The 25,375-nt window shown below is 44.7% G+C and overlaps 1 protein-coding gene across 4 annotated transcripts in view; it reads right to left on the bottom strand.

The window, feature by feature from the left end:
• LOC137377544 (sestrin-1-like) overlaps nt 1-25,375 on the bottom strand; it is a 65,356-nt gene that overhangs the window by 13,580 nt on the left and 26,401 nt on the right. For 3 of the 4 annotated variants that reach the window (XR_010976437.1, XM_068047253.1, XM_068047255.1), the window contains 6 exons: nt 7,456-7,521; nt 6,141-6,341; nt 3,933-4,115; nt 2,885-3,124; nt 1,049-1,199; nt 326-444 (listed from right to left, as the gene is read on the bottom strand). Coding sequence is in view for 3 of the 4 variants with exons in the window: in XM_068047253.1 (XP_067903354.1) it covers nt 326-444; nt 1,049-1,199; nt 2,885-3,124; nt 3,933-4,115; nt 6,141-6,341; nt 7,456-7,521 (960 nt within the window). In the remaining variant the exon portion in view is untranslated. Of the gene's footprint in view, nt 1-325; nt 445-1,048; nt 1,200-2,884; nt 3,125-3,932; nt 4,116-6,140; nt 6,342-7,455; nt 7,522-15,171; nt 15,241-25,375 lie in introns of those variants that run through there. The other variant, XM_068047256.1, reaches the window with a different exon arrangement.

Below are 25,375 nucleotides of genomic sequence, written 5' to 3'. Positions count from 1 at the left end.
AAGCAGAGAACAGGATGCAAGTAAGCAAAGACATGAACCAAGTTAACTTCCGTGTTAAATTTGGTATATAGCTTTCACCTCTCCTTCCCAACTTTGTAAATCAGTCTTAATTTCAATCCTGGAGCAGAAGCTATCTAAGCCAACCTCAGTGTCAAGCCTGGAATGTCAGAATTTCTCCCTCCCCACCAGCTCCATTTCTTAAGTTCATCTGTAGCTTCCTACAGTGCAGGTCTGCCTTAATTTCAAGTTTCAAATATGGGTCCCCATAGCCTTAATGTCAAAGCATCCTTTGCCACAGCTAAACTTTCTACGCTAGAGATTATACCTGAGCTCGGAAAACAGGCAGCTGCTCTCCACTTCTTCTGGCAAACTCAGGGTAACCAAACTCAGGGTCTTCTACGTAACAGGACAAGTCAGGTATTGTGACAGGTTTATCTTCCGGAGCTGTGTAATCAAAGTGTAAGATGTCAGAGAGAAGAGATTAAAAGGCATCACAAAAGAACAATCTTCTCCCTTTTATCCCACGTTGGTTCTCTGTTCCAGGGTTCTTGTTTTTGTTCCCTATTTTTAATCCCTGTTCTGGTCTCATCAATTCTGCGAGCAATGAACAGGATGACCCACTCAAAGGCCTTTGCCTGTGCTGCTTGTGTTGACTGCTTACGCGACATGATGCAGCAACCCAGCAACAACTTTCCCTCGGATTTCCCCTTCTCTCCCCCGAGAATGGTGTGGCTGAGATGTGGAGCCCAGTCACAGAGATCGAATGTAGATGCCACCATTTTATGGTATGGTGCTCTGGAGCTCCAAGATGCTTTTCCATCTCACTACCAATCATTTCACATTAGCTCTAAATATGTCAGGCATCTACATGTCAAAGAGCATAGCCTCAACTTTCTGGGGACAGTTCACAGCAGGTAAATATACTCCAAAGAAAGGAAACTAATTATTGGCAGCAAGAAATGCAAGACAGAGGGAATTAAATATTTACTTTGAAACAGAATAATCATACAATAAATAAAATAAAACAGTGGGAGGGAATCTTGCTTACCCTTGGTCACTGTTGGTGGACTTGTGTCTTTTTCTGTCTCTAATCCAATCCATATTTCTTCCCGCAGCATCTCCTCTTCATTCTCTTTCCCTGCCTGGAATTTCTGCATCCTATCTGCCAAACATTCGGAATCACTGGAATAATCCACTGACTGAAAGAAATTGAAATAAAATCATTCAGCACTGGGGTTCTGATGAAAGGTCATCAACCTGAAACACTAACTCTGTTTCTCTCTCCAGACTTGCCAGTATTTCCAACATTTTCTGTTTTTATTAGCCCTGGTCTTTTTTAGGTTCTCCCCACAAGAACACTAGATTTGATTCACACCTACCTGAACCATCTACATCCTTCATATTCAGTGAAGTCAGGACATTCATAATCCAACTCCTCTTCCCCGCAACACCTTGACAAAAGCAATGTCACACCTTTCCCTTCCCTCTCACTCAACTATGGTGTTGATCTACAGAACCCCATTCCACATGCAGAAAGTTCAGTGCCTACCAAAGCCTGGACACAAAGCATTACAGCTCCCCACTTCCCATCCTCTGAAACTAAGCCAATATTTAAGTTCCTCCCCCGGACTGTTCTACTGATTATCTAGATTCAATCCCAACTGCTATTCTCATGTTGGTCTTTTCAACTGATGGGAACGAATCAGCTCATATGTTAAGAGAACAGCAACAGAGTCAGAAGCACAGCAGAGGCTTGAAGGGATGACTGTTTTCCCAAAGGCATAGTGGGCAAATGCAGTGAGGAACTGAGACACAGAGACCAGAAAAGTAAAGTTTAATTCATGGTTGGTGCTGGGTTTGCTGACCTCAGCCAGGATAGCGGAACGCTACAACAGACCCTAGCACCATAAGGCGATGGATGGGAAAAGGCATCCATGGTGTCAGACTGACTGTAGTCCAATGACTTGTGCTGAAAAGTATTTGAAAGACTTGCATTTATATAGCACTTTTCATGACCACTGGAGATCTGTTTTTGTGATGTTGATTGAGGGATAAATATTGGCCAGGACACTGGGAATAACTCCCTTGCTGTTCATTGAAATAGTGGTCTGGGATCTTTTACATTCACCTGAAAGGGCAGACGGGGCCCTTAGTTTAACATCTCATCTAAAAGATGACACCTCCAACTGTTCAGCGCTTCCTCAGTACTGCACTGGAGTGTCAGCCTTGATTTTTGTGCCCTAGAGTGGGACTTGAACACAGAATGTTGTGATTTAAAGGCAAGACTGTTACCAATGGAGCCACCACTAATTTGTGCTTGAATGTTGAATGGAGATAGGATTGGGCTCAGCTGTGATACCCAACTGCAGTTGAATAACCTTCTAAAACTCACTGGGCTCATTCACAATTAATGGCTATTTGGATGTGGTACCAGAGTAACTGTACTTCAACAGCCGTCAGTGTCTTCAGAAAAGGAGAGTAATGCAATGGTTTTGTTTGGGATTACTGCTACCATGCATCTAAATTTACAAAAGACGGCATACCTCACACACCAGTGAATGTAAGTCCTTTTTTTAAAATGGTGAAAAAAAAGTACTGCGAGTAAACTACTGCACTATCCTCTCAGACTGGAAGCAGCCATATGGTTCTGTGAAACATTATTGGTAAAACCACTGCCAACTTAAATAGTGAGTTAATCAAATCCTGCCACAAACAAACAGGGTGCTTCTGAAAATGGTTCTCTGCAATAAATGGGTATAATGGTAATTCACTACCCGATCAGAGAATCTTCCGTATAAAGGTTCTTCTACATTAATACTGTAGCTCTCCATGAGACATAACATTACCCCTCCACTCCGGCCTCACCAAACGCGATATTGCTTACCCTTCGCCTGCGATGTGCCAGTGAGGGGTCTGGGATGTTGCCATTCCCATTTGTCGTGTCGCCAGAGCACTGGTTGTTAATCGACGATGGCCTTAGGACATGGCCGCCCTCGTGTCCTCCCTCAGCACTTATCCCACAGCCAAAAACAAAACTCGCCAGCGAGTGGTAATGAGCCAGCAGCACAACCCCATGTACCAGCTCTGCTAGTGACCAACAATTCTCTCCAATTTTCAGCAGGTTCTAGTGGACAGAAAATTCAAAATATGAAAGAGTTGGTGAGAAGTAATATTTTGATTTAATTTTCCCATTTTAGCTATTTCATTGCTTATTTTTCTGTTCTTTTTTCCACAGCTGAGAGCATGGAATGGAATCTACTAACAGTATTCTGAACTGACCATCAAGAGCCAGGCAAGCAATGTCAGAAAGTAGATGTTCTTCAGATTTGCTCTGTGGAGTAACATTTGGCTGCTGCTCCCTACTAAAACTATGAGGGGGTTTTGATAGAGTAAATAAGGAGACACTGTTTCCACGGGTAGGAGGGTCAGCAACCAGAGAATACAGACTTAAGCTAATTGGCAAAAGAACCAGGGAGATGAGAATTTCTTTTTTACGTAATGAGTTGTTATGATCTGGAACGCATTGCCTGAAAGTCTGGTGGAAGCAGATTCAATAGTAACTTTCAAAAGGGAATTGAATAAATACTTAAAAGGGAAAAATTTACAGGGCTATGGGAAAGAGCAGGGGAGAGAGTCTATTTGGACAGCTCTTTCAAAGAGTCAGCAAAGGCACAATGGGTCAAATGGCCTCCTCCTCCTGTTTTGTAAGATTCTATGAAAACACAACAGAACTGCACAGACACAGCAAATGAACTTTTTCCATAGAAATAACAATTGCTCATAATGGTCTTGCCGTTTAAGCTTGTCTCTTTATTTGTATCAAAATGATCAGGTCATGGGGAAATCCAAACATGTAGGATGTGGTAGAATAGTGGCAGAATTTCAGCCTCAGCCCAGATGGTAAGTACAGTTCCCAGAAAGATAAATCTCACCTCAATGTGTTGCTTGGCGATGAGCCAGGGCCTATGTGCCAGGATCTTGTTGATCTCATTAAGGTTCCTCAGTCTCTGAGGGATGCAGTCGAGCCCCTGCAGCCACTGTGGGTCACCACCCACCTGCAAGAACTGATTAACGTGAACCTCCACCAAGTAAGAGGACTGGTGTCGAGCTGCTGCCTGGAAAAGTGAGAGAGAGAGAGTGAGAGAGAGAGGAGAAAGTTGGTTTAACAAAAAGTTCAAGATCAGGACTTGAAGCCACAGTTGATTAAACAAAGTTCCTCAATGGATAAAGACACCACATTATATGTCACTGAGGCAAAGAGACATGAGAAATAGAAGCAGGAGTAGGCCATTCAGCCCCTCAATCCTGCTCCACCATTCAATGAGATCATGGCTGATCTTCTACCTCTGATCTACACCTTCCTGCCCTATACCCATATCCCTTGATTCCTTCAGTATCTAAAAATCTGTTAATCTCTGACCTGTAAATGTCTGAGCATCCATAGCTATCTGGGGTAGAGAATTACAATGGTTCACAACCCTCTGAGTGAAGAAATTTGAGCCCCCCGCCCCCCCCGCGGTCTAGAATATCCAAACTTGAATGAAGTACCTGAGGGCTGCTGGCATCCCTGAAATGGAACTCCAGCAAGAATCATTGAACTCAGGATAGGTTGGGAGTCAATTTTAAGGAAAACAGAATTCTTGAAACACAGCACTAAACACATGTCACTGGGGAAAGAAACAATCAAGAGTTCACTCCACTTCCCACGTTCACCCAATTGTAGTTAAAAGTGCTCAGCCAGCATAATGCACAAGGCTTACAATTTCACTGCAAACAGTAAATAGAGAAATTCTTCCCCCACAATCACTCACACAGAGATTATTCAGCATCAACTGTGCCTCGTGCATTCACCTCCCTCAAACTGCTACATTAACCCATCGCAGTCAGTATTCCTGAAGTAATCAGTAAGCACTCTAATAAAAATGTTTGAAACATTAACCAGAAGTGACAGGGATTTCCCTCGAGGAAGGAAAAAGCCTCTGGTGGCCTGCAAATGGTACATACGACAGGCAGACTATAGGGGAATAGCACAAACAAAAATTCCCCCAAAATCTGTTAAGGCCGGAATAAAGGCTGGGAGGAAGATAGTGTGATTTCAGTGCGGTGTTGAGTCTGATATGGACATGATAGCTAAGACCTGGCCTCAATGGCATCCCACCTTCCAGGGACTCAAGACAGAGACACAAAGACCACAAAATGAATGAGAAGCCTATGAAAATATCTTGTGTAGGGATCCTGATTTGTTTAAGCAGGCTATTTGCTTCTGACATATTTAAGTACACCTCACTGTATTTGATTATTGCAGTACTCCAGCTCCACCAGTAGAGGATGGATGCCAGAACTAGAGTATCACAAGGAGGTGCCATTACTTCATTGGGCAACCTGTTTTGGAATTTTCCATTAATGTCATGCTGACCACTGTGAGAATTCTCTACTGCAGCGCAACTAACACCTGCTGTAGAAAATACCTCAATTTTAAAATTCTCACCCGTGTTCAAATCTCCCCTTGCCCTTCCCTAGCTCTGTGATCTCTTCCAGTCCCGCAACTCTGATAACTCTGTGTTCCTCCAATTCTGGTCTTTTGTGCATCTACGATTTTAATCACTCCAGCATTGGCAAAGACGCCTTCAGCTGTCAAGGCACCAGGCTTCTGAATACCGTCCCTAAACCTCCCCGTCTCTCCACCTCTCATTCCTCCATTATTTCTGTGAAGCACCTTGGGATTTTTACAATAGAGGTGCTATATAAATGCAAGTTGCTGTTGCATGGTCAAGTTAAAAACATAAGATACAATACAGCAAAAAAAAGGAAGATAAAAGCAAATTATAAACCCTCACTCCTATCCTTCTTAAGCTATGTTATCATCCAACAAAGGGCATGTATGCTTCCTTCAGAAGTATTCCCATGAGCCAGTCTGGTCTCTGACTAAGAAATTAAGCAGGTCAGCCTGCTCCAAGGGCAGCCATGAGTGGGTAGTTTGATGCGCCCCGGTAGGGGTACCTCTTCTGAACGTCCTTCTTTCCTGTACAGAGAGGCCAAAATTTGAAACTCGGTGAAGTGGGTGCTGTACCCTGTGCATCAATGCCACATTAAATCACAATACTTTCTGATGCTCGACAGCAAAGGCATGACGATATTACCATGATGGCGATGTAGTGTCGGTAGTGGAAGGGGAGGGGTCCGTCCATATGCAGCAGGTAGTGTTGGGTTTTCAGGAATGACTCCAGGTACTGAGGGTGGCATCCCATGAGCTGCACGACTCCATCCAGGCAGCTCCTGCTGCCCAGTGCTTTCACAAACAACAGGTGGGTCCGGTCATTTTCTGCACCCATCTTGTTGATCTAACAGTAAAAACAAACACAACAGAAAAGTCAGTGTAATTCCTTAAAATCCATTTACTTCAGAGAGATCAGGCTGTCCATGAAATTTATCAATCTCACACCAAATATGCTGCTCCCAAAAGTGGAAAGGGAAGATGCAAATTGAGATTGCTGCAGTAACAATATAGATTGTTGCAATTTTTAACCTTTCCCCCTTTACTGGTGTGTATGGCTCATTGTATTTGCCCACTGAGCTAGCACATGCCAAGCTGTGGTGTTGGTGGAAAGCATGTAGTGGAAAAACACTTGCTTTCCCACCAAAATGAGAGAAACTTGGAGGGAAAAGCCACCTCAGGTTATTGGAATTACATACCTGATGGCTAGTTACACAGCAGCACAGGCAGAGATATCTAGGAGCAAGACTGCACATTTACTCCCTTGTCCAATGTTAGTGACAAATCCCGACAAAGAAAAAGTAAAAATAAACTAAAAGCTTTCAGTCATAAATTGCTGGTGAAAGAAATTAAAACCTTTCTAATGACTGCTCTAGAAATGTCTTTTCAAAACTCCTCAAGAGTAGAACTGAGCCACACAGACTACAAGGGTCCAGGTTCGATCTAGGCCAGGACAGCAATATGGGTCACTGTAACTGCGATTGGACTTGGGAGTTGAAAAATTAATCAGGCAGGATTCCTATTCCTGATCTTTACCCAGCAACCTATTGGACTTCAGGAAGATGGAATTGGGTTGGCAATGATGTCCCATTGTTGAACATCCCATGCTTATCATCTCAGCTCACACATGGAATAACTTGTGGACAAGACACTGGGAGGCGGAATGTGCCTGTGGAACCATACCTCAGTATTAGACTGCACTTTCAGAAGAGAAACAGAGGTAACTGTACAGAATGAAAAGATACATGAGCCAATTTTATAAACGCACTCTATCAGTGGGGCGTCTGACGTGCTACAACAGAGAGTGCGTTACCCCAGGGTTCCTGATTACACTGTCTCGCAGCTGAGTTGTGCTCGCCAGTAGCATACATCTCTAAAATGAGCCTGTACACCTTTTTTTTTACTAAAATGGCTCATTTCCCAAATTTATTTGCAGGAAACAGAATTAATTTGAACATTACCTCATGCTCTGGTATCAATGGATTTTGTCCATTGGTGCATGGTCGAGGGACCCTGCCCGCTCGCTCCTGGAAGAGAATCAGGAGAAGAATTGTTACTAAACACCAGGTTGATGTACTATCCAACTACTTTTAAAAGCTCCTTTTATGTCCAGGCAAGCAAGATGACGTCAATTAATTCCCTTTTAATTTTTTTTTGCATGTTTAGAAACTTAGTTGACAGTTCAAAGCCCATTGCACAGAACACGGGCACGGTTTAAAGGAAAAGGAAACAAGAAGTAAATCAGAAAGCAGCCTTAAGACAATGCCAGGTTTGATTTTAAAAAGATTCTGGGGGGAGAGACCAAGGAAGGTGCGGAGGTGCAAGGTTTAAAGGCACTGGGGGTGAATGTGTTGAAGCAGTGGACAGTGTGCTGACTCCTGAGCTCAGCAGCAGGTGGGTAAAGGGAACAGGAACAGTACTGTATTTGGGACTTAGAAGAAACAAGAGAGGAAAGTTCAGGACAGCACTAACTACAGTCGCAGTGCTAAATGGGAAAGGAGTGGAAATGTTGCAACAAAGAAAGAGAGGTTGCTAAAAGTGCCAGGAGAAGATGCAGGTAATCCATATCTCAGGAAACACTGTCTGGGGACTCATTGCTAGTGCGTGAATCTTGAATCACTTGCTTCCAATGAGAAATGTTTACCGTAGGATCTATTTGATGGGGTGTCTTATTGCCAGCATTTGAACTTAAGCTCCTCAAAGGACGCTAATTTAAGTTAATAGGCAAAAAGCCCAGAGATGAGAATAAAAATAATACACTCCTTAAAACCTACCTCTCTGACCCAGTTTTTGATCACCTGTCCTAATATCTCCTTATATGGTTTGTCTGATTACACTGCTGTGAAGCAACTTTGGACATTTTACTACATTAAAGATACTATAACATTGCAAGTTGTTGTTGGGTGTAAGAGCAATGAGTCATGACAAAACCAGGTTTAGCTATGATATCCTCCATGGCAAAATAGCCAGCCAACAGGTTCACATATTAATAATTACTAGGACATGTACTGCTGGGTAGTCCTTGCCTGTGGAACTGTACCCAAGTTTGAGGCAGCGCCTACTAATGAATCAATCAGTTCAACAATTGTACAGCAGGTAAAGCTGCTTAAAATTCTGGCACTGAAAAGCTTTACAGTAAACACAAAACTGATGAGGGGGTTTAAAATACTCCAGGACACGGAAAAGCACGTCCAGCTTGCACTGTAGAGATCTGCAAATATGTGTCTGCCGAGTGAAATGTGGAACAGTGGTGCTGCTTGTATCTAGGTCGTGTCAACACAGCACTGAAGTGATAATCTATCAGTATATTCTGAACTTCATCCATCAAGTTACACTATGATGTAGCTTGACAGAGAGGCATGAAAGGCAGATAGAGAAAGGCACAAAGGCAGAGAATGAAATACACAGAGCCTGAGAGAGCAAAACACAGAAGCACGAGAAGAAACAGAAGCAGAGGCAGAGCACAGAAATAAAACAGAAGCAGACCAGCGAAAGCAGGCAGCCAGAGAGAAATAAATAGAGAAAAACAGGAAGAGAAAAAAGAAACTAAGCGGAACAGAAAACAGGAGGCAGAGAGCACTAGAAAAAGGGGTGATGCACAGAGCCAGAGACAGAAGAATGAAAAACAGAAAGAGAAATAGAAAAGACTGAGGTATAGGCATACAAACAGCATTACAGGGAAAGAGGGAGACCAAGAGAAAAACACAAAATGGAGGCAGAAAAAGTGACAATTAATGTTGGCCACAACAAAATGATTATTAATGGTCAAAGGTCAATTATCACTCACACTGGAAAAAATCAGAGCAACATTTGAGAGTGTGGCCTGGTTTTGCAGTGTTTGTGGGCACTATCATGCCCACTTTAGCCTCTGGAAAAGGGTGCACTGCAGCAGCCTGTCAGTAACCACACAACATGGCCAGAATTTTACCACCCCTCTGGAGACAGGCTGGAAGCAGGAGGGCTGGTAAAATGGGGCGGAAGTCGTCAGAAGGAAAGCCTGATGTCTTCCGCCTCCACAGGATACTGTCAACAGCAGCAATGGCAGCAGCGTGGCCACCCGCCGACTGGAGGCGGGCAGCCAATGAATTCAATTAAGTGGCCAATTAGCGGCCACTTTCCACCCACGCTAGCATTTACCGTCGTTGGGATGGGCTCCCACTGCATGGGGAGACCACTGGTTATACTGAGGCAGTTTCCCAGCAGCTTCCTGGAGGTGGTGGGGGGAGGGGGGGGGGATGTGCGGGGCAGGGGCTTTTCTTTTTGGCCTCTCCACAAACCACAGAGCGGCTCCCGGTGGCAACAGCTGCCTCCGTGGCTCCGACACCGATGCCAGAGGCTTCACCCCTCCGATCGCCGGGATCTGCCCGCCTGGCCCCGGCACATTAAAAAGGATTATTCCCCAGTTTTTGAGGGTGCCTCAACATGGAGCTGCTCTCTCCTCTCTACAGCCTCAACAGTCACTACCTCTATTGGTGGCACTATCGAGGCTGCCAAGCTGCCGGCCCTCGGATTGGGCTGGCAGCTCGGACAGGCTGGCCACTGTTCTTAATTGGACAACTGTCTCGGCAGCTGCCAATTAAGAGGCAGACACCGGTAACATCGTCCCCCGGGGTCACCCTGTCCAACTGTGCGGCTCGGTACCCGCTTTTGGTCCCAGCAGCAGCTCTTCCTATCTTCTGGTAAAATCCAGCCCTGTGTTTCAGAGCAGACTGATATCTCTGCATTTATCAAAAACTTGTATGCACAATGGGAGGCCCTAAGGAGCTGGCCACTAGAATAACTGTTTGAAAATAATTTATAGCATGAACCCAATGACCCAATCGCTGCACCTTTGCACCTGTCTGTGTCTATATGTGCTGCAAGATAACCTGCACGTTTGTTGACCAGGCCAATGACACCCCTTTCAACTCTGAGGTTCCGGTATTTGCTTTGCAAAGGTACAGTAAAGACCATTAAGCACATTAACACTAGTGACATTAAAACTGGCTTAAACAATACTTTCTGAAGCCATACCGCCCTCTCCAACCTCCGCCCTCCACACACACACATCATAAACTGACTGTAAATGTTAACTCAACATTCTTACATAAAAATCCCAACCATATTCCCAAGCATATCGAGCAATGGAACACATTCCATTTCAGGAACCCAACATCAGCGACATGAAATTTTAAGTCAGCTTTAACACAGTTAGATGCAAAGTGAACCTGCCTCTCCTATGCTTCAACAACATGTCTCAATGCTAAACCAACTTACAGCACCAGTATAAGTATCTCCATTTCCCACACTAGCCTCAAGTGGGAGTGTAGATTTGGCTCAAGCCGAAATATTTATTCTAGAAACTGGGCCGCAAACATTTTTGATTTTGGGGGAGGGGAGCTTTTGCAGGGAGGGAGGGGTTGTAATTCGTGCCCCGCCCCCTGATTGGGGAAGCCTGAGGATCTCCAGATATCGGACCTCCGGTTAGATATCATTGTTGAAACGTGAAGGGGAGACCTCAAATAGGCATCAGGTCCTTTGCACGTTCAAATAATGGGCCTAACACCTGCTTCAGGTGTAGGTAAAGGACACCTCTCATTTGTCCTTACCAATATGGCAGGCCTCACACTTCTAGCCAGATATGCACATGCTGCCTGCTCACCATATTAGGACCCATGTAGTGCCCAAAACATGCAGTCTGATTTCTAGCCCTTTGTTTTTCCCCACTGGGTAAATAAAATAATGGTCACGGTAATGCAGCCCGGGTGTTGTGCTGCTGTCCTGTGTCAAAGACCATTGGGCAGCAGCCATCATGTTATCAGCCTTTAAATGTACATACACACATACACACACACAAAATCTTGTGCGTGCACTTCACTATATAAGCTTGGCTTCAATTTTGACTCAGTATTTGGTACGGCCACTGATGCATTGCAGACACCGACGGCCTGAATGCTACATGCCATAGATGCTGGAGGATGTTTACATGAGAAATATTTCTTATGCTGATGAAGATGACAGGTGTCCATGCTGCAGAGTAAAATGCTTCTTGCCAATTTTGCCACCCAGTCAGCATCAAGCCTGCACAGGTCAGGTGCAAAGCTCTGACCCAAAAAACATGCTTAAGTTCCATGTGCACAAAAGTAAATCTCACTGCAGCACTGTGTCTTCTTCTTCCATTTCACGTCTCCCCTTCACGTTTCAACATCAACAATGATATCTAGCCGGCCACATCTCCCACATGGATGATTACAGAATACCCAAGCAGATCTTTTATGGGGAACGGTCTCAGGGCAAATGACATCACAGTGGTCAATACAAATGATACAAGGTCATCCTAAAAAAGAATCTTACAAACTTCTGCATTGCAGACCACCTCGTTTGGGAAGACACTGCAGCCAACCAGCCGACATGGAGGCAAGCACATTAAATTTGATTCAGCATGTTTCGAGGACCATCTATGCCAAACACACAATATCCGATGTGCCCAGAGGAAGACCAGCTGCAGAAGTTCCTCCAAGCACCAACAACATGAACTACCAGTTCTGTGGATGTCCATGCCGATCCCGCATCGGAATCTTCAGTCATGAGAGGACCCATAGAAGACAATGAAATCATTTACAGCTTGGATATACTCAAAGAATGAGGGGTCTACCACTCTCCCTAGACAGTCCATCCCCTTTAATCTTTCAATCTGGACGCGATGAGTGGAGTCTTCTCTCTCTCAAGCTTGAAACCACTGTCACATTTCAGGATTTGTTTTTTTTAAGTATCATTGTTCCATTTAAAGGATATGTAAAAAATTTACTTTAAAATATTGAGTTTTAACCAACGAAGTGGATTTCCACTGGTTTAAAAAGGAGGGCCACATTTTCCAGATGTGTACTAAAGTCAGACACTAACAACGTTATCAAGACTATTGGAAACAATAGCGGAACTGTTATTTCATCCCAAGGACTCCTACTAAATATTTATATTGCAGGCAAAGAGAGGCAAATGGAATGTCCTTGCCTGTTAAAGAAAGAACTTGCATCTTGTTATAATGGTGCTTCTATATTTTTTGTTAAGTATTTTTCTGAGGACTCAAGTATTTTAGAATTGTGGACATTGTTTTATTTGGGAAAACTGAAAAGAATTCCATCGATTTATTTTCACTGCCGTTGTTGAAAGGACACTGAGAGGTCTTGTTTGAAAACAACATTTACTGGAAGTCACCTGTCTTCAGATAAATACCCTTTTGACTCTGGGGAGATGTTTACAGAGAAGTGACAGGCCAAAATTTATAGGGGTCCAGAGGCTCGACTCTTGAGATATTGTTTTTGGTTTCGCTGAACTGTGAACTGTTTTGAAGGCAGTTGGAGAAAATCAGCCAAGAGAGCAGTCACCATCAGTTCACCCTCTTCCAGCTCTTTGAGAACTTAGAATCATAGAATGATACAGCACTGAAACAGGCCCTTCGGCCCACCGAGTCGGTGCCAACCAACAACCACCCATTTCTACTAATCCTACATTAATCCCATATTCCCTTACATCCCCACCTTCCCTCAATTCTCCTACCACCTACCTATACTAGGGGCAATTTACAATGGCCAATTTACCTATCAACCTGCAAGTCTTTGGCTGTGGGAGGAAACCGGAGCACCCGACGTAAACCCACGCTATCACAGGGAGAACTTGCAAACTCCACACAGGCAGTACCCAGAACCGAACCCGGGTCACTGGAGCTGTGAAGCTGCGGTGCTAACCACTGTGCCACTGTGCCGCCCCTTAATTCCTGAGAATTAAGTGCAAGAAATAGAGAAACTGATGCTGCATTTCTCCTGGAAAGCTTGCCAACCTGATCTTCAACATCGCTTGAAAAAAACTGTTCTAGAAAGATCCCAGTGACAACCGTCTACGCGTATTCGGGACCCCAAACCAAAAAGGGACAACTGACATATTTCCATAACTTCTTTTTTCCTTCAAGAATTAGCAAGTATTTGGCCAATGTATTCCCTTTTGTCTTTGTTTTGTAACAGAGCTTTAAAGGGAAAACCTCCTTATTTTTCGGTTAACTGGTATGTGTGCGTGTGCGTGTGAGGGGCTAAGGTAAAAGGGAAATTTCATATTTCAATCTGTGTGTTAATGCTTTGCTTCATTACTGGTTAAGTCTTATTTTATAATAAACTGATAATTTTGTTGTTTATTAAAGAAACCTGTTTGGTGTATTATTCTGGGATAAAAATAAAGTCTATGATTGACTGTATCAATAACTGCGTAAACATTTAAATATATGTTGTGACCTGTGGAGAAGTGGAACTAGAAAAAACAGTTCACTCCTCCCGCCTCGGTCGTAACAATCTATAGACCCTGAGCATGTCCCAAAGCACTTTGCAGCCAATGTAGTATTTTTTGAAGTATACTCACTGCTATAATGTGGGAAACGTGGCAACCAACACAACAAAGTCCCACAAAACAGCGATGAGATCAATGGCCAGATAATCTGTTTCCTTTTCCTTTAAATGATCCTAGTTGAGGGATATTGGCCAGGACACCAGGGAGAACTCCCCTGCTCTTCTTTGTATAGCACCATGGGATATGTTACGCCCACAAGGGGACAGATGGGGCCTTGCTTTAATGACTTATCTGAAATACTGCACCACCTCAGTAAGGCCCTCCCTCAGTACAGCACTTGAGTGTGAGCTGAGATTATGTGCTAGATTATGGCAAATAAAATCAAGGAAAACTAAAAAGATATTTTATAAATATATAAAAAGCAAGAGGATAATTAAAGAAAGAGTGGTCTGTATTAGGGACCATTAAAGTAACCTGTGTGTGGAAACAGAATATGTGGATAGGGTTCTTAATGAATACTTTGCGTCTGCTTCCACAAGAGAGGATGGGAAATGTGAAATATTAGATGAAATTAACAAAGTGATAGAGGAAGTATGAAGGGGTTTAACATCTTTGAAAGTGGATAAAATTCCCAAGGCCAGATGAAACGTATCATGGGCTGTTTAGGGAAGCAGGAGAATAGTGGAGACTCTGACCTTCATTTTCCTATCCTCTCTGCTGACAGGCGTGGTGCTAGAGCTCTGGAGGCCAGCTAACGTTATACCATTGTTTAAAATGTAGAAAAAGATATATCAAGTAATTACAGGTTAGTCAGCCTAAGTGCAATGGTGGGAAAATTATTGGAAAAAATTCTGAGGATAAATCTTCATTTGGAAAGACACGGATTTATCAAAGATAGTCAGCACGGATTTGTTAAGGGAAGGTTGGGTCTGACTAACATGATTGAAGTTTTTGAGGAGGTAACAAGAAGGGTCGATGAGGGTAGTGCATTTGATTTAGTCTATACAGATTTTAGCAAGGTTTTTGATAAGGTTCCACATAGCTAACTGGTTGTGAAAATAAAAGCCTATGGGATCCCAAGGCAAAGTGGCAAGTTGGATCTAAAATTGGCTCAGAGACAGGAAACAAAGGGTAACGGTCGATGGGTGTTTTTTGTCATTGGAAGGCATGAACAAATGACCTGAGGAGTGGAGCGACAGTTGGCGGCAGGCCTGTGTGGAAATGGGACCGGGGCAGGTATAAATTGAGAGCTGGGCTCGAGGCCTACACCTACCTGAGGAGCGATAGTCGGCAGCGGACCTGTGTGGAAACGGGACCAGAGCAAGAGGTATAAATTGAGAGCTGGGCTCAAGGCCTACACCTACCTGAGGAATGGAGTGGCAGTCGGCGGCGGAGCTGTGTGGAAACAGGACCGGAGCAGGAGGTATCAATCGAGAGCTGGGCTCGAGGCCTACACCTACCTGAGGCGCCAACAGTCGGCAGGCGGGCTCTCTCTCCCTGCGTCGGCGCGCGCTGGGTTTGAAAAGTGAAAAAAAAACTAACAGTGACATCACAGGAAATCTGTAAGCTGATTGGTTGGTAAGTAACAGCTGTTATTACCTGTAAATAGCTTTAAAAAAATCTGAGAAAAAAAGTTCCTTTTTTAAAAAAGCCCTCAAATAACTACCTTGTAAGTGATAAGGTTAGTACGACTAAGGTTATTTAATTAGTGTAATTTATTAATAATTACTAATTAGAATAGTGCTGTTTCGACAGAGTGAGGCTGTGAGTTGTGTGTGAGGGATTTCCCAGACCAGGGGAAGGAGGTGCTCTTTGCAGCCTCTCTTTTCTTTTCTGCCTTTTCAGCCTCGACGGTACAGGGGAAGAAGCTGATTGGCAAGTAACTGGTATGTTATCCCACTTATTACATTAGCAATAATTAGTTTCTAAAGCTTAGTAATGGCAGGGCAGCTCAGCCAAGCAGAATGCGCCTCCTGTGGCATGTGGGAAGTTGTGGAAGCACCATGTGTCCTAGACAAACACATCTGCAGGAAGGGTCACCGGCTGTAGAAGCTTGAGCTCTAGGTTTCCGAATTCGAGTAGCGGCTGCAGTCACTGTGGGGCATTCGCGAGGCAGAGAACTACGTGGATAGTATGTTTCAGGAGGTAGTCACCCCAGAGCTTAAGAGAGCACAGGCAGAGAGGGACTGGGTGGCTGCCAGACAAATAAGAAGGTCAAGGCAGGTTGTGCAGGAGTCCCCGGAGGACATCCCACTTTCTAGTTCAGTTCTGAGTACCATTGGGAGAGAGGGTTCCTCTGGAGAGTACAGCGAGAGTCGTGACCAGAGCACCATGGGTGGCTCAGCTGAGCAGGGAGGGAGAAGAACAGTCAAGAGAGCAATAGTGATCGGGGATTCTATAGTTAGGGTAACAGACAGGTGTTTCTGTGGTCACAGATGTGATTCCAGGATGGTATGTTGCCTCCCTGGTGCAAGGGTCATGGATATCACCGAGCAGCTACAAGGCATGCTAGAGGTAGAGGGTGCACAGCCAGATGTTGTGGTCCACATTGGTACCAATGATATAGAAAGAAAGAGGGATGAGATCCTGCAGACTGAGTTTAGGGAGTTAGGAAAGAGTTTAGCAAGCAGGACCTCAAAGGTAGTAATCTCCGGATTACTCCCAAGGCCACTAGTGAGTATAGAAATAAGGAATACACCAGATGAATGCGTGGCTCGAAAGATGGTGCAGGAGAGAGGGCTTCAGATTTCTGGGACATTGGGACTGGTTCTGGGGAAGGTGTGACTGTACAAGCCAGACGGTCTGCACCTGAACAGGACTGGGACAAATATCCTTGCAGGAAGGTTTGCTAGTGCTCTTGGGGATGGTTTAAACTAGTTTGGCAGGGGGATGGGAACCTGAGTGCACTCTTAGATAGGACAATTTCAGGGCAGAGAACAGGAGGCAAAAAATTAGCGAGTGACTTTGAAAGAGAGAAGAAGCAAAAGGTGAAAAAGTGCGCAGCACAGGCTGTGTTAAAGGGTATTTATTTAAATGCAAGGAGTATAGTAAATAAAGCCGATGAGCTGAGAGCACAGATAGACACATGGCAACACAAAGTCATTGATATAACGGAAAGTTGGCTTAAAGTGGGGCAAGAATGGCAGCTCAACATCCCTGGATATAGTTTTCAGGCGAGATAGAGAGGGGGATAAAAAAGGAGTGGGTGTAGCATTATTAGTTAAGGAATCAATAACAGCTGTGAGGAGGGATGATAGGCTAAATGAATCATCAAATGAGGCCATATGGGTGGAGCTCAGAAATAAAAAAGGAGCAGCCACACAACCCAGATTGTACTATAGACCCCCAAATAGTGAGTGGGAGATAGAAGAACAAATATGTAGGCAAATTTCTGAGTGCAAAAACTATAGGGCAATAATAGTTGGGGATTTCAACTACCATAATACCAACTGGGATACAAACAGTGTGACGGGCACAGAGGGCACAAAATTCTTGAACTACATTCAAGAGAACTTTTTTAGCCAGCACATAACAAGCCCAACGAGAGGGGGCGCAATTCCAGATTTAGTCTTTGGTAATTAAGCTGGGCAAGTGGATGAAGTATCAGTGGGTGACCATTTTGGAGATAGTGACCATAACAGTTAGTTTTAGCATAATCATGGAAAAGGACAAGGATAAAACAGGAGTTAAAGTTCTAAATTGGGGGAAAGCAAATTTTACAACGCTGAAAGATGATCTGGTGAAAGTGGATTGGATGCATCTAGTTGAAGGAAAATCAGTGACAAACCAGTGGGAGGCATTCAAAAGCGAGAGTCTACAGGCACAGTGTAGGCATGTCCCCACAAAGATAAAGAGCAGTATGGCCAAATCTAGAGCCCCCTGGTTATCGAGAAGCTTACAGGGTAAGTTAAAGCAGAAAAAGAAAGCTTATGATGATCACAAAAAACTTAATACTTTAGAAAGCCCAGAGGAGTATAGGAAGTGTAGGGGTGAAGTAAAAAAGGAAATTAGAAAAGCAAAGAGAGGACATGAAAAATTATTGGCAGGTAAAATCAAGGAAAACCCGAATATGTTTCATCAGTACATTAAGAGCAAGAGGATAACTAAGGAAAGGGTAGGGCCTATCAGAGATGTACAAGGGAACTTTTGTGTGGATGCAGAAGATGCGGGCAGGGTTCTTAATGAGTTTTTTTGTCTCTACCTTCACAAAGGAGAGGGATGATGCAGACATTGTAGTTAAAGAGGAGTGTGAAATATTAGATACAATAAGCATAATGAGAAAGGAAGTACTAGAGGGTCTGACATCCTTGAAAGTGGATAAATCGCTAGGGCCGGATGGATTGCATCCCAGGTTGTTAAAGGAAGCCAGGGAGGAAATAGCAGATGCGCTGAGGATCATCTTCAAATCTTCACTGGATACGGGCGAGGTGCCAGAGAATTGGAGGTCTGCAAACATTATACCATTGTTTAAAAAGGGTGCGAGGGATAGACCAAATAATTATAGGCCGGTCAGTCTGACCTCGGTGGTGGGAAAATTATTAGAATTAATTCTGAGAGATAGGATAAACTGCCACTTAGAAAGGTACAGGTTAGGTATAATCAGCATGGATTTGTTAAGGGAATGTCATGTCTTACTAACTTGATTGACGTTTTTAAGGAATAACAAGGAAGATTGATGAGGGTAGTGCAGTGGATGTGGTCTACATGGATTTTAGTAAGGCATTTGACAAGGTCCGGCATGGAAGACTGGTCAGTAAAATGAAAGCCCATGGGATACAGGGGAACGTGGCAGGTTGGATCCTAAATTGACTCAGTGACAGGAAACAAAGGGTAGTACTCGACAGATGTTTTTGCGACTGGAAAGCAGTTTCCAGTGGCATTCCACAGGGCTCAGTTTTGGGTCCCTTGCTGTTTGTGGTATATATTAGTGATTTAGACTTAAATGTGGGAGGCATGATTGGAAAATTTGCTGATGACACAAAAATTGGCCATATAGTTGATAGTGAAGAGGATAGCTGTAGACTCCAGAATTATATCAATGGTTTGGTTGAGTGGGCGGAAAAGTGGCAAATGGAATTCAATCCAGAGAAGTGTGAGGTAGTGCATTTGGGGAGGGCAAACAAAGCGAGGGAATACACAATAAATGGGAGGATATTGAGAGGGGTAGCAGATGTGAGAGACCTTGTAGTGCATATCCACAGGTCCCTGAAGGTGGCAGGACAGATAGATAAGAGTGGTGAAGAAGGCATATGTAATGCTTTCCTTTATTGGCTGAGGTATAGAATACAATAGCAGAGATGTAATGCTGGAATTGTATAAAATGCTGCTGGAGTACTGCGTACAGTTCTGGTCACCACATTACAGGACAGACATAATTGCTCTGGAGAGAGTACAGAGGAGATTTACAAGAATGTTGCCAGGGCTTGAAAGTTGCAGCTATGAGGAAAGATTGGATAGGCTAGGGTTGTTTTCCTTACAACAGAGGAGGCTGAGGGGGTGCCTTAATTGAGTTGTACAAAATTATGAGGGGCCTAGATAGAGTTGACAGGAAGGACCTGTTTCCCCTAGGGGAGAAGTCAATTACCAGGGGGAACAGATTTAAGGTGATTGGTAGAAGGATTAGCGGAAACATGAGGAAAAACGTTTTCACCAAGGGTGGTGGGTGTCTAGAATTCACTGCCTGGAAGGGTGGTGGTGGCAAAAACCCTCAACTCATTTAAAAGGTAACTGGACATGCAGCTGAAGTGCTGTAATCTGCGAGGCTATGCACCAAGTGCTGGAAGGTGGGATTGGATGGGACGGGTAGTTTTTTTGGCTGGCACGGACACGATGGGCGGAATGACCTCCTTCTGTGCCATAAGTTTTCTATGGTTCTATGGTTCTAAATATTTTGTCTGTCTTCATGGTAGAAGACACAAATTACATACCAGAAATAATGGATAACCAAGGGGCTAATAAGCATGAGGAACTTAAGGTGATTAATATCAACAGAGAAAAAGTATTGGAGAAATGTAAGGGACTGAAAGCAGACAACTCCCCAGGACCTGATGACCTACATCCTAGGGTTCTAAAAGGGTAACTGCAGAGATAGTGGATGCAGTAGTTATGATTTTTCAAAATTCCCTAGATTCTAGAATTGTCCCAGTGGATTGGAAGTTAGCAAATGCAACATCACTATTCAAAAAAGGAGGGAGAGAGAAAACAAGGAAGTACAGGCCAGTTAGCCTGCCATCAGGGAAAATACTGGAATCTATTATTAAGGAAGTATTGCTGAAAAAAGAGACATGCTGTCGAAGCTTTTCGTCTTGCACTCATCAAGACAGAAGCAAGAATGTCAAATTTCAAAGGGAGCAACAATTTATACTGCATGAGAAAAGGGGGCAGATTGGTTGGCAACTCTGATTGGTCAAGGCGTTGCCAGGGAGAATGCACCAGGGAACTACTGAACTATTGTCTCCCACGCTTTTGTTCGATTCATAAAACGTGCAAAGAGCCCGATTGATAATCTTAAATTGGTTGTTACTGTAATTCTTAGCACACTCGGAATTGTTTAGTTTAGTTTAGAGATACAGCACTGAAACAGGCCCTTTGGCCCACCGAGTCTGTGCCGACCATCAACCACCCATTTATACTACACCTTCTTCTGGCAGGGCAGGGATCCTGAAGAACCAAGACAGCATGGAGTGGGCTTCGCCATCAGAAACTCCTTGCTCAGCATGATAGAGCCTCCCTCAAATGGCTCGGAACGCATACTGTCCATCCGACTGCTCACCACCTCTGGTCCAGTACACTTACTCAGCATCTATGCTCCAACACTCTGCTCCGCACCTGAAGCTAAAGACCAGTTCTATGAACAACTCCATAACATCATTAGCAGCATCCCCAACACCGAACACCTATTCCTGCTGGGGGACTTTAATGCCAGGGTTGGGGCCGACCATGACTCATGGCCCTCCTGCCTTGGGCGCTATGGCGTTGGAAGGATGAATGAGAACGGGCAGAGACTGCTTGAGTTGTGTACCTATCATAACCTCTGCATCACCAACTCGTTCTTTCACACTAAACCCTGTCACCAGGTTTCATGGAGGCACCCAAGATCACGTCGTTGGCACCAGCTAGACCTCATTGTCACAAGGCGAGCCGCCTTAAACAGTGTTCAAATCACACGCAGCTTCCACAGTGCGGACTGCGACACCGACCACTCCCTGGTGTGCAGCAAGGTTAGACTCAGACCAAAGAAGTTGCATCATTCCAAGCAGAAGGGCCACCCGCGCATCAACACGAGCAGAATTTCTCACCCACAGCTGTTACAAAAATTTCTAAATTCACTTGTAACAGCCCTTCAAAACACTCCCACAGGGGATGCTGAGACCAAGTGGGCCCACATCAGAGACGCCATCTATGAGTCAGCTTTGACCACCTACGGCAAAAGTGCGAAGAGAAATGCAGACTGGTTTCAATCTCATAATGAAGAGCTGGAACCTGTCATAGCCGCTAAGCGCATTGCACTTTTGAACTACAAGAAAGCCCCCAGCGATTTAACATCCGCAGCACTTAAAGCAGCCAGAAGTACTGCACAAAGAACAGCTAGGCGTTGCCCAAACGACTACTGGCAACACCTATGCAGTCATATTCAGCTGGCCTCAGACACCGGAAACATCAGAGGAATGTATGATGGCATGAAGAGAGCTCTTGGGCCAACCATCAAGAAGATCACCCCCCTCAAATCTAAATCGGGGGACATAATCACTGACCAACGCAAACAGATGGACCGCTGGGTTGAGCACTACCTAGAACTGTACTCCAGGGAGAATGCTGTCACTGAGACTGCCCTCAATGCAGCCCAGCCTCTACCAGTCATGGATGAGCTGGACATACAGCCAACCAAATCGGAACTCAGTGATGCCATTGATTCCCTAGCCAGCGGAAAAGCCCCTGGGAAGGACAGCATTACCCCTCAAATAATCAAGAGTGCCAAGCCTGCTATACTCTCAGCACTACATGAACTGCTATGCCTGTGCTGGGACGAGGGAGCAGTACCCCAGGACATGCGCGATGCCAACATCATCACCCTCTATAAAAACAAAGGTGACCGCGGTGACTGCAACAACTACCGTGGAATCTCCCTGCTCAGCATAGTGGGGAAAGTCTTTGCTCGAGTCGCTCTGAACAGGCTCCAGAAGCTGGCCGAGCGCGTCTACCCTGAGGCACAGTGTGGCTTTCGTGCAGAGAGATCGACTATTGACATGCTGTTCTCCCTTCGTCAGATACAGGAGAAATGCCGTGAACAACAGATGCCCCTCTACATTGCTTTCATTGATCTCACCAAAGCCTTTGACCTCGTCAGCAGACGTGGTCTCTTCAGACTACTAGAAAAGATCGGATGTCCACCAAAGCTACTAAGTATCATCACCTCATTCCATGACAATATGAAAGGCACAATTCAACATGGTGGCTCCTCATCAGAGCCCTTTCCTATCCTGAGTGGTGTGAAACAGGGCTGTGTTCTCGCACCCACACTTTTTGGGATTTTCTTCTCCCTGCTGCTTTCACATGCGTTCAAATCCTCTGAAGAAGGAATTTTCCTCCACACAAGATCAGGGGGCAGGTTGTTCAACCTTGCCCGTCTAAGAGCGAAGTCCAAAGTACGGAAAGTCCTCATCAGAGAACTCCTCTTTGCTGACGATGCTGCTTTAACATCTCACACTGAAGAATGCCTGCAGAGTCTCATCGACAGGTTTGCGTCTGCCTGCAATGAATTTGGCCTAACCATCAGCCTCAAGAAAACGAACATCATGGGGCAGGATGTCAGAAATGCTCCATCCATCAATATTGGCGACCACGCTCTGGAAGTGGTTCAAGAGTTCACCTACCTAGGCTCAACTATCACCAGTAACCTGTCTCTAGATGCAGAAATCAACAAGCGCATGGGTAAGGCTTCCACTGCTATGTCCAGACTGGCCAAGAGAGTGTGGGAAAATGGCGCACTGACACGGAACACAAAAGTCCGAGTGTATCAGGCCTGTGTCCTCAGTACCTTGCTCTACGGCAGCGAGGCCTGGACAACGTATGCCAGCCAAGAGCGACGTCTCAATTCATTCCATCTTCGCTGCCTTCGGAGAATACTTGGCATCAGGTGGCAGGACTATATCTCCAACACAGAAGTCCTTGAAGCGGCCAACACCCCCAGCTTATACACACTACTGAGTCAGCGGCGCTTGAGATGGCTTGGCCATGTGAGCCGCATGGAAGATGGCAGGATCCCCAAAGACACATTGTACAGCGAGCTCGCCACTGGTATCAGACCCACCGGCCGTCCATGTCTCCGTTATAAAGACGTCTGCAAACGCGACATGAAATCGTGTGACATTGATCACAAGTCGTGGGAGTCAGTTGCCAGCATTCGCCAGAGCTGGCGGGCAGCCATAAAGACAGGGCTAAATTGTGGCGAGTCGAAGAGACTTAGTAGTTGGCAGGAAAAAAGACAGAGGCGCAAGGGGAGAGCCAACTGTGCAACAGCCCCAACAAACAAATTTCTCTGCAGCACCTGTGGAAGAGCCTGTCACTCCAGAATTGGCCTTTATAGCCACTCCAGGCGCTGCTTCACAAACCACTGACCACCTCCAGGCGCATATCCATTGTCTCTCGAGATAAGGAGGCCCAAAAGAACACTAATTCCATATTCCTACCACATCCCCACCTGTCCCTATATTTCCCTACCACCTACCTATACTAGGGGCAATTGCTAATGGCCAATTTACCTATCAACCTGCAAGTCTTTGGCTTGTGGGAGGAAACCGGAGCACCCGGAGAAAACCCACGCAGACACAGGGAGAACTTGCAAACTCCACACAGGCAGTACCCAGAATTGAACCCGGGTCGCTGGAGCTGTGAGGCTGCGGTGCTAACCACTGCGCCACTGTGCCGCCCCAATGTTAGACATTGTGTTTTGAGTTTTACAAGTACAGGCTGGTTGAGTATAGTCAGTACTCTGCCTATGGTGAACAGCCGAAGGGACATGCTGTTTGATATGATCCACCGGGGGGGTGGGGTATGATGAAGAAGTTTGCAGATGGGCCAAATAACCTCTTTCCATGCTGTAAATTTCTATGATTCTATGAAGTCTCTGGTGAGGGACTTGATCTCACAACCTTCTGACTGAAGAGGTAAAAGTGCTACCTGCTGAGCCACAGCTAATACCCGTTGAGCTTTACAGGAAGCTCATTTCAAAGAGGTTGGGTGCAGTAGCAGGCTTGATAAGCAGTTCTTCTGACCAACCCCAGACAGAGGAGAGGTCAGGAACCAAGTCCCAACTTCTCGTCGGGACAAGGGTGAACAAAAGGCCTAGATGTGAACAGCCAGGAAAAGCTGTAAGGCAGTCGGGCAGCAAAATGCTGTGCAAGGATGGAACACAGGAGAGAGAAGTTAGAAAATTAGCTTTAAGTCAAGCAAGATGGCCCAGAAAAGTGGGGCTAGCGTAGCGTATTTATTATTTCTACGTCTCGTTACATAGAGTTTTAGCGATTGAATTACATGATTAACTGTTGCTCTGTGTGTTCAACGTACTGTGAAATAAAAGCAGCCTAGCATTTTGGATGAAACATCACCTCACCTATTAATAACTCAGTCTGCCAAGGCGATTAAAGAAACACGTGCGAAAAGCTACTAATGCCTGGTCCAAATCACAAGGGGATGTTATTGTCACAATCCAGTGGCACAATATGAAAATTTCACACATCTTTATATTTTGCTGGAATCACGTCCCAAGTGTTGTGTGAGAAAGTGACCATGAGACACTACAAGTAGCCCCCACCTTGAGAAAAGCCCAATATAAGCCCAATTTAAATGCAGACCACAGGTTTCTAGCAGCTTCTCCCAGACCCCAGTCTTTAAGAGCACTAGTCAAGCCATTACATGGCAAAGGCAAAACGTGGTAACTCTTCAGTTGTGAAGGCCCTTTAAGTTTCCTTGAAAGTAATGCTCTGCTCTAGAACATCTAACCAGACTTGTTCTAGGCTCATATCCAAATATTTCCCATTCTTAAAAGGCTCGTCAACATTACACACATTCATTTTGATTTTAAAATATATATATATCCGTAAAAAAGTACTTCTGATAAACATGTTATACAACACCAGAATTTTGAGGTCAATTTTTCTTTCTCTTCCCTATTTCTGAGGCTACTTTGGCGGCATGGATTTACCAAAAGTACAAAGCCCATCTCAACTCAGAAATTCCAGTCCCAGGTCAGGGAACACAGATGTGGCTGGAGTTGAGAAACTGCACTTTAAGCAGCTATTAGCACACCAAGTAATTCAAGCTTCAGTACTCCTCTTCCTCACAAGCTCTCTAAATTATATTCCTTTCACTAGCTCCTCCAAATATAACATCAAGCTGTCGTTCATGAAATCATCCAAGCTCCTTGATTAGATTCTGGCCTGTAGTTTACTCTCAGGTATGCATCGTCCAATATTTAAACCATCTAAATTCTTCAGATTCCAGCCTGTAATTCTGTCTCAATTATCCGTTATTATGCTTTGTATGATTGGTTTTTTCATGGCAGTGCTC

This window comes from Heterodontus francisci, chromosome 15, assembly GCF_036365525.1.
Source record: "Heterodontus francisci isolate sHetFra1 chromosome 15, sHetFra1.hap1, whole genome shotgun sequence".
Taxonomy (NCBI): domain Eukaryota; kingdom Metazoa; phylum Chordata; class Chondrichthyes; order Heterodontiformes; family Heterodontidae; genus Heterodontus; species Heterodontus francisci.
The sequence above is the reverse complement of the archived record's forward strand: the minus strand, read 5'-3'. Positions and strand labels throughout refer to the sequence as shown.